Source organism: Panicum virgatum, chromosome 4N (genome assembly GCF_016808335.1).
Source record: "Panicum virgatum strain AP13 chromosome 4N, P.virgatum_v5, whole genome shotgun sequence".
Classification (NCBI taxonomy): domain Eukaryota; kingdom Viridiplantae; phylum Streptophyta; class Magnoliopsida; order Poales; family Poaceae; genus Panicum; species Panicum virgatum.
This window is the reverse complement of record NC_053148.1, coordinates 4,764,910-4,774,438: the sequence shown is the minus strand read 5'-3', so window position 1 is coordinate 4,774,438 and position 9,529 is coordinate 4,764,910. Positions and strand designations below refer to the sequence as shown.

Genomic DNA, 9,529 nt, shown 5'->3' with positions numbered 1-9,529 from the left:
TAAGGTCGTCCAAACTGCTCCACTAATGTTTTTTTATATGTGCTCCACTAATGTTAGTCCACTCCTTTTCGCCGCCCCCCCCCCCCCCCCCCCAATCCGGAGTTCATATTGGGTCGTTCGATTTTCATGTCGAGTGGACGCGAAACGGAGAGATGGGCCTAATTTAGCGAGCCCGTTTCGCCACGTTTAGCAAGCCCGCTGAATTGTTAGTTATGGGCTTTCTTCCTCGGGCTCTTAACACCTGCAGCCCATTAATAAGTATGTACCGCGATCGTGCTAAGGAATACTGGTGCGGTGAAGGCCCAGCCCAGTTCAGCTGGGCTGGCGGCCTACCCGTACCGGCCCTAAAAACGCTGCTCCCCCTCGGCGGAGTCAGGAGCGCCAGTGTCTCGCCGCCGCCTCGCCGGCAGCAAGAGCTCCACCACTTCCACTCCACGGCGTCCGTCGTGTGCTCCGCTCGCGCCGGAACAACGGAGACGGCGACCGGCGGGGGTGGAGATGAAGCTGAAGCAGCTGGAGGGCCTCCTGGGTGGCCTGACCCAGTTCCCCGCCCCCAAGGTACTCCGCCACCGCCGCCGCGTCTCGCCTTTCTTTCCCGTCTCCTGCCCGATTTTGGGAAGTGGGGGAAAAGCGGGGGGAGTATCTTACTTTTTCGTTTTGGCGGCGTTGTTAGTGCAGGTGGAGCTGGAGCAGTACCCGACGGGCCCTCACATCGCGTCGCGGATGCTCTACACGGTTAGTGCTGCACATGCATCCTGCTCCGATTCCGATGCTTTTCCGGCTTTGCTTCGGGAGGGAAGGATGCTATCTTTCTCTTCTCGGGATGGTTCTGGGATGCGATACGGGCCTTGCTTGTGGTGCGACTTGCGAGTGGAATTATGGAATTGGGTGCCAGTGCCACCAAGTGCACAGCTTTGGTTCTGCATCGACTGAGCTACTTCACTAATCACTATAGGTTCACGGGCTCACGGCTAGTGTAGCTGTGTAGGTTGCCTTTATTATGGAATTGTAGCTGCTTTGGTGCTCTTTCACAGAGGAAAAAGACGATTGGTTAATGGTTATTCATTTTGTTGTCCTTCAGTTATCAGATTTTGTTGTCCCTTCGATTTCAGTATGCTTTTATGGAACCTTGACTGGCAATTGTCATCAATGGGAACTTGGATGACTTCCATCGAAGTACAAACTTTGGAATATTCCAGTTCCTATATTTCTGTCTGTTTTGATCTATAATTTAACTTTTGGCCATGGCTCACTGGCTTTTGTCTCGGTAAAAGTGCATGCAAAAGCCTTAAGTTGACAGATACTTCTTTTGTGTCTTTTGTGCTGATCTGGTGCAAATGGCAGTCATATGATGAAATTCTACTCCTTATGGTGTGATACATACTTAGCTTTTTCGTGCTCATGGTGCTTTGATAAACCAATCAGGCGGAGAATAGTTTTGATGACATAACTGGCAAAGTGGTAGCTGACTTTGGCTGTGGCTGTGGCACCCTGGCAGTGGCGAGTGCTCTACTGGATGCTGAGTGAGTATGTTTAAGCTTGTAATTTTTGGCAATCATGTTCTCTCTGTCCCTCTTGTGTCTCCTTAAATTCTTCCCCTTTTATCTATGCAATAGCATCACCACTTTCTTAATCCTGACGATCGTAGTCTTGCAGACTTCTTTTATGTGTTGATTGATCAAAATAAAGAGTGGCTTCCTCTGCAATGGTGTGGTGATAGACTGTGATGCCTAAGTTTTTGCTTGGCTAGTAATTATTCACACTTGTTTTAGGGGAATCTAAAACATCGCAATATATTAGTCCATGGCATACAATTAATTCAGATACCACAGAATACTTTTAAATACTCCTCATTGCTATAGGGAAATACAAATCTACGTGTATCTTTAGTATCTGAATGGTTTTTATTGATAGATTTTTTTATCTTCCATTTCTAATTTTAGTTGCAATGGTTGTGATTGAGATTAACAGACATGTGATCGGAATTGATATTGACCCACAATCACTTGAACTTGCTCAAGAAAATTCTGCTGATCTGGAGGTATGCCATTGTTTGGTTCTTACTTTTCCACTTTAACCACCTGAAAGGGAGAACCTTCACTTTATTAACCCCTCTTGTTTTCACCTATTGAATTGTTGATTGTATATGAATTGTATCATCTTTAAGCTCTAAATACTTCTGGATGATAATTCTTTTTTTGCGACCGTGCCTGAGCACGTTTTTCATTAAGAAGAAAGTAGTTACAGACACAATCTTGATGCGGCCAAACAGAGCTTGACCAACACAAGAGCACAAAGGACTAAAAACAGAGAAACACTGAAAAAACCACAAACACAAGCCAGACTACACAACGACAACACAGACAGCAGCAAGCAACACGGGGAGGACAACACGCTCCACCCAGAGACCAAAGAAACCTACACCACAGCTACAACCGAATCCCGCAAAAAGACACGCCATAGCATTATGGTTGCACAGCCTCCGTCACAGCACCAATATCCCCAGCGGCAAAGCATCCACCAGGGTGAAGAAGAACCACGGCGGCAAAGCATCCGCCCAACCAAGAGAGGTGGCAAAGCATCCACCTATAGGCACGACCAGTGCAAACCCAGACGGCAAAACATTCGTCTGAACAAAGTAGAGGTGGCAAAGCATCCACCTAATCGAACTTCGACCAGCAAGGCAGCAAAGCATCCACCAGACTGAAGCGACCTGAGCAACCAAAAGTGATGGCGAGGAAGATGAAGCGAATGTAGAATCGGAGGGTCAGGTGACAGTGGCAACCTCCGGCGACGTCCTAACAAGGTGGGTAGGGTACGCACCCCATGGCCCCAAAACCGGCAAAGCACTGACAGCAAAGCCTCCAAGGAGGAAGTGACGCCACTGGCGCCACCATTGCCGAACCAGAAGGTCAAGGTTTTCACCCAGAAAATTTGCCGGAGAGGAGGGAAGGAGGAATGGATGACGCCTTCAACAAGGTAGGCGGCGCCCAAGAGCGTCGTCGTCATCGACCCACAAGCGGGCATGGCTTTCGCCAGAACCCCAACCTTCCCTCAAGAATGCGACACCACGGAAGCCGGGCGAAGCAAGCGAAATGGGCTCCACCAAGCCGGGCGCCACGGCCGCCGAAGAGCCACCAGAGCCCCGACGTTCCCTCCTCGGAGCCGAAGACCAAGGAGAGCTCGTCGGCCGGCCACCAGGGGCAGGCAGCGGACTCCAAGAGCCGGCAGCCAGTAACAAGCCGTCACGAGGACGGCGAGCACCACCGGAGGCAGCACACCAGACGACGACCCGCCAGGCACCTTGTCTCCCGACAGCAGAACCACACGGCGCAGCCACAACAGTAGAGCGCCGTCACCAGGGGGTGGCGGCAGGCCGCACCCGCCTTTGCGGAGGTAGCAACGGCGTAGCCACGGTCCCCGCAGCGCACCCGGAGAGAGGCACGGCCAGGCACAGGGCCCCGGGGTGAGCGGAGGGACGACGCCGGCCCAGCGCGCAGAGCCGCAGACGGTCCCCGCAGCGCACCCGGAGAGAGGCACGGCCAGGCACAGGGCCCCGGGGCGAGCGGAGGGACGACGCCGGCCCAGCGCGCAGAGCCGCAGACCCGAGGGGAAGTAGCAGATCCACCTTTGAGAGCACCAGATCCGGCGAGGGAGGTGCCGGGTCTGGCGAGGGAGGAGCCGAATCCGTCGCCGGCAGCAGGCGGTGGGGCGCAGGCGAGGTCCGAAGGTCATGGAGGGAGGGGGATGGGGAGGAAGGAGCGGGAGGAGGACGAGCCGAGCCGACTTCGGCTCTAGCGCGGACCGCCGCCGCCCCCCGGACGGTCACCGGCGACGGCGGCGGCCACCGGCGGCGGCTACGACGGGGCGAGTGGGCGGCGGCGCGTGGGCACCCCCGTGCCGCCTGGGAGAACGACGCGGGGGCGTGGGCGGTCGCGAGTCTTGAAGATCTTCTTCTCCTCAAATTCTACCTCTGGATGATAATTCTCACATATGTGGTAGAAAATGCTAATCTGCATCTTCCTGTCACGGTCATGTTAAAAGTTGTTCATAGCTTCAATGCTTAAAACAGATGTTAGTGTGGTTTTTTAGCAAATCTACCAGCTTAGTTTATTATCTCCTAGTAGCATGTTCTATGTTTTAAAGAAAAAAAAAAGACCATGGGAGGAGAAGAGGAGCACATTGAATAGCTAATTGCATTTCTACTTCAAGTTATAAAAAAGGTAACAAGTACAATTAGATAATAACTTTGAATCTCAAAGTTCCATTCCCAGTAAAACTTGAGATCTATGGATTCCAATGTTCAAAAAGGCGCTACTAGGCGCTCGCCCAGGCGCGCTTATGCGCTAGGCGGAGGGGTGCCGCCTCGCCTAGGGGGGTAGGCGGAGGATAGGCGCCGCTGGGAGGAGGTGGGCCGCCGGCGCGGCCAGGAGGCAGCAGGCGGAGGCAGGGATGGGCGCGGCGGAGGCAGGGGTGGGCGGCGGCGGCGGAGGAAGCAGGGGATGTGCGCCGGTGGAGGAGGAGGAAGCAGGGGACGGGCGGTGGTGGCGGAGGTGGAGGCAGGGGACGGGTGCTGGCGGAGGAGGAGGAGGCAGGGGACCGGCGGAGGAGGCAGGTGCGGGAGCGCGGCGGGGAGGAGGCAGGGGCGGGTGTGCGGTGGCGGTCTGGCGGAGGAGGTAGGGGCGGCGGCTTCGGTCGAGAGATGTGAGGCGTCGGGAACGGGAGGAGTGAGGAGATAAAGGTGGGAGGTGGGCTGTTGGGCTGGTTTGATGGGTTTTTTGGGCTTTTTTTTTACTCAAGATTTACTGGTTCTCTCTTTTTCTTTTCTTTAAGAGATATATGATGTCTATTGCAAGATATATGTATGTATATAGCACCGCCTAGAAAAACGCCTTGAAACGCTTAGTCCCGCCTAATCCCGCTTAGGCTCTAGGCGGTGGGTCACCGCCTAGATAGCGCCTAGCGCCTTTTTGAACATTGATGGATTCTATGTTGACATCATGCGAGGGACCAAACATATATTCTGTAAATAATTACACACTAGCAGCTTGTCGCCCTAGCTTGAAAACCAGTCTTAGTTTTTTAAGCTGAGCCCATAGGCTGGGGCCACATGGTTGAGCTATTTGGTCTGATTCCATAGATTGAAGTGTTCCTTCCATATAACATCATGTAAGCTTAAGCTGCTGGGAATTGATTATTGTAGCTAATATTGTTAGCATGGGCTTTTTGGGTACACCCCAGCTATGCTAAGCACTGCAGTATAGTGAATCCAGTTCGTGTAAAATTGTCAAATTGATAAAAAATAACATGTGTCCTTGAATCCTTGTAGAAATCAGTTTCCCTATGGCGGAGGCATGGTGCCTTTTCAATCTTATATTCGTATATAACACTATAACAGAACAACACTCATTTTGTATTAGGTGGAGTGTATCTAAGTTCTCCTATGTTAGTCCTCTGTTTTCACTGCCTCTTGCATGATAATTTTTCTCACGTTGGTTTCTCTAGATTATTGCATGACTTTTATTATCTGGCATAAAAATTTCCATGGTTATATTCAAACACTGTTCAAGTAGAGCTGAAAATAATATATAGTGACTCATAGTTAGCCATTTGTATCTAAATATATTTCCTCCCTTGTCAGTGACATGTCTTTTTCTTACTAAATGTTTGATTGTGCAGCTGGATATCGACTTAGTTTGGTCTGACATAAAGAACTTAAATTTGAAAGGTATTTTCTCAAGTGCTTACATATTCTAACTAGGCAGAAGTGGACCTCTAGTGGTTTGTTGGTTGGTGGTTACCATACAAACTCTACAGACTGCAACTATCTTAAGTAGTTGATGTCTAGAAACTCGTTTCACAGGCATAATTGCTGTGTCCTTGCTGAACCTGCATCGCAGATTGATCTCAGTACAGATTGAACTGTGTTTATCAGCCATTAGTGGTTCATAGTTGTAACAATGGAATTCCTTGTAACAATTATTGGTCCCATCAATGGTCAGGCCAATGAAGTTGATCAAACAGTATCATACGGAGCAAATGCAACACATTCAAATGTCTTCCTTTTCTTCTAAATTGGATCATATGCTTATGCAGTTATGCTTTCAGTATTCCAAAGCATTCCCCAGCCACTCTGGCTGATAGAAAGTAATTTGATGCAGGCTTCCTTGTTGACACCGTTGTCATGAATCCTCCTTTTGGGACACGAAAGAAAGGAGCAGACATGGAGTTCCTTTCTATGGGCTTGAAGGTCAGAATGGTGTTTGTTTTCTATGGTGATTTCCACTGAAAGATTATGCCATTGACGTTTTAAGTGCCCATTTGCTATTCACAGGTTGCTTCGCAGGCTGTCTATTCCCTACACAAGACTTCCACTAGAGAAGTATGTTTTTCCCAGAACAAGAACAGAATCCACAAATGATCCTTACCGTGCCAATCTTTATTTGTTTTTCAATCCTCATGTGTTTGGTAATTTTCGCCATTTCACGTTTGTTTTCATGTCTCTAATCGTCAGCATATCAAGAAGGCAGCCTTGCGTGATTTCGGTGCTGTCAGTGCTGAGGTTCTATGCGAGGTAAGCATAAACTCCAGTCGCTTTTCCTTGTTAACAAGAAGGTATTAAAATAACAAAATGCTGTAGGATAATCTTACCTAGCCGTTCTCCAAGGGTCCTAGTCCTGCATCTGGGTTCTTAATCTCTTCCCCTCCCCTACATTGCAGCTGCGCTACGATCTGCCTCAATCTTACAAGTTCCACAAGAGAAGGGAGGTGGACATTGCTGTCGACTTGTGGCGCTTTGTTCCCAAAACCCGATGCAGCCGCTAGCGCCCTGCGCCCAGGCGACGAGGCTGTGAAATGAACATGAACAATGAAAATGGAGATATAATATACTGTTATCTTGCATAGCTCATGTCTGGAATTGATAAAAAGAAAATTCACGCGCGGTGTAGTATCTATTTTCTGTCCCATGTTGCGCCGTGTCCTTGTTGTGTCTCCTCAATGGCATAGAGCATTTGGCTATTGGCTTCAGAATCCGTTGGAGCTGGGGAACATGATGAACCGGGTACCACTATGCTCAACGCTGAATGGCAACTTGGCAATCGTTTGAGGGCGAACCCTGCCAAAAGCTAGGCTAACGGCCGCCATAGGCCATGGCAATGTCACCACCATGCCCACTAGTCGCTTGTCCTCATGGCCGGACTCGACGCCAGCGAGATCACAATTGGCGTCGATCACAATTTTTTCACGAGCATATTCGTTCCCTCGCAATCCATGGGCGTCAGACCAAGCAAGCTGCAAGCCCTAGTTGCACGGCTGCTGAGTCGGCCGCTGCCACCCCCATTGGTCATCCCCTCCCATTTGCACTGTGTGCTTGTACGTTCATCTTGTTTAATTAGGAATCAGACAGACCTTTTGGAAGGGAATCAGACAGACTTTTTATTTGGAGTCAGACTTATGCCTATGTTGGGCCGCGGGACCAATGAGGGCACGTTATTCCTCTCTCCGGCCGGAGCTCAAAACGGAATAGGCCACGTTTGTCCCGGCGCCTTCACGCGTGTCCTTTAATCAAGCGCGCCATTTTGTACCACTTTTAAAAAGTTGTTACTGGCTAGTATGTGTAACAGTGTAAGATAAGAAGGACACGCCTCTAAATTGCCGTCGGTTATAGGTGCCATCGCCTGGATCGAAGAACAAGCAGGCCCTCGTGCAGGAACTGTCGAAAACTCTCAAGTCAGTCTCTTCAAATCTCCTGGAACGGTTCATAGACGCAGCATACAGATTCTCCGAGCAGCCCGCTCTGAATGAGGTAAATCTGTAAATGTATAAAGTAAAGATGATCTTTTTTATTTGTTCTTTTCTCACTTGCATTACTGCTTTATACTCCATTTAGGCTTTAACTTAAAAAAACCACTTCATTGGTCATTGCATTCGGTCGAAAAAAAAAGCTTGAAATTAACTAGCCTAAAGGCCTGACTGGTTCTTTACAGCATGTCTTCGTTAGTCTCTTTTACATGTGCAGTATGTACTTTATCAGTCTACTGATAGTAAGTGAAAGATGCTTCTGTTTAATGATCTTGTTGAACATGCAAATATTTTTTTTCACAAAGATATGCAAAAAGGTGATGATGTTATCGGACTCATATTACTACAAACAAAATTGAACAAGTCGTCTACAGGGGAATTTTCGACCTGTCAAAGAAATCGGTGAGGCAGTTTTACTCAACGATCTCAGCGGAGAGGTTCCAGAAGATTTTCCTGAGGGCGTCTACATAAGAAATGGTGAGCTCCAAATACCTGATTCACTACAGTATGGATTACTCACTGCACTTGAATGTATTGATAAGTTCAGATTCACAACATATTTTATTACAAGTAAAATGTTCAGGAAGTTGTCATCCAAGTGCATAAAACTTTTGGACTGACGTCATAACTTAAAGAGAATACCGATGTCTTGATGTATTTCACTACTTTGACAGGTCCAAACCCTCTCCATCCAACACAGACAATAGCAGATTCCATATTTGGTTCAACATCATACTTGTATTATGAAGGGCATGGAATGCTACATGCTGTGTACTTTAACAAGAGTAATTTAGGAGAATGGAAGATATCTTACAGGAACAAGTGTGTGAAGTCAGACACCTTTCAATTAGAGGGAGAAAAGAATGAACTGGCTTTTGTGCCATCTGCTGATGGAGAACCCTACGCAACACTAGTCGCGTTTGTTCTTAATATTGTAAGTCTTGCAAAACTTGACAGTAAAAATAGATGGAATCAATAGTAAATGGAATTTTAATTGCTAAAAGTTAGTTATGATAAACATTTATTTCTATGACAAATGTTTCACTATATTTTTTTATGAAAAACTATAAGCTCGTGAAGAAAGGCTGCTATAGTATGAGTAGAAGAATACTGCAATCTAGTTCATTAATCTTTTAGGACTTAGAAAGCAAATGGCAAAACTCGATATATAGCTTCTTCTGCATCACTGACAGAATTTTTGTGGTGTAGTTGAGATTTGGAAAAGCTGTGAAGGACAGCGCAAATACTAACATATTTGAGCATGCGGGACGAGCTTTTGCTATCACGGAGAACCATCTGCCATACGAAATCGACATCAATAATCTCAATACACTAGGACCTTATAACATCAATGGGGCTGGGGACCAACCTTTCACTAGTCATCCAAAGGTATGCAACAGCAGTTGTTGACTATTCCTCCACAAACTCCTTGCTGCAAATGTTCACAAAAAAGGGCAGTTGTTCTACCATTTAAGGATCCTTCACCAGTGCACATGCCAAAAGAAGGTCACAAATCAACACCATGGTTCACAATTTAACATGCATGCAAAAATGGAGCATCATTGTATTTTAATAATAATTTATTAAATATTGTTTATCCTGTTATGTTATTATCAACTATAACTCTTGAACAACAAATTCTCACATAACGGCTTGTTTTTACAGAAGATTCATGGAAGTGGAGACCTGGTGATAATGGGGACAAACACTAAAAAAACCCCACTAT

The 9,529-nt window shown here is 47.5% G+C and overlaps 1 protein-coding gene across 2 annotated transcripts; it reads left to right on the top strand.

The window, feature by feature from the left end:
- The first annotated feature begins 267 nt into the window (after nt 1-267).
- On the top strand, nt 268-6,968 carry LOC120670214 (rRNA N6-adenosine-methyltransferase METTL5-like). Of its 2 annotated transcripts, none has more exons than XM_039950279.1 (9): nt 268-558; nt 674-735; nt 1,426-1,523; nt 1,972-2,041; nt 5,680-5,728; nt 6,162-6,250; nt 6,335-6,382; nt 6,515-6,574; nt 6,721-6,956. In XM_039950279.1, the coding sequence occupies exons 2-9, from the start codon at nt 724-726 to the stop codon at nt 6,823-6,825; spliced, it is 531 nt and encodes a 176-aa protein (XP_039806213.1). In that variant the 5' UTR covers nt 268-558; nt 674-723; the 3' UTR covers nt 6,826-6,956. The 2 variants fall into 2 exon arrangements, with proteins under 2 accessions (XP_039806213.1, XP_039806212.1); XM_039950278.1 differs by having other exon boundaries at nt 347-558; nt 679-735; nt 6,721-6,968.
- Nucleotides 6,969-9,529: the final 2,561 nt, after the last annotated feature.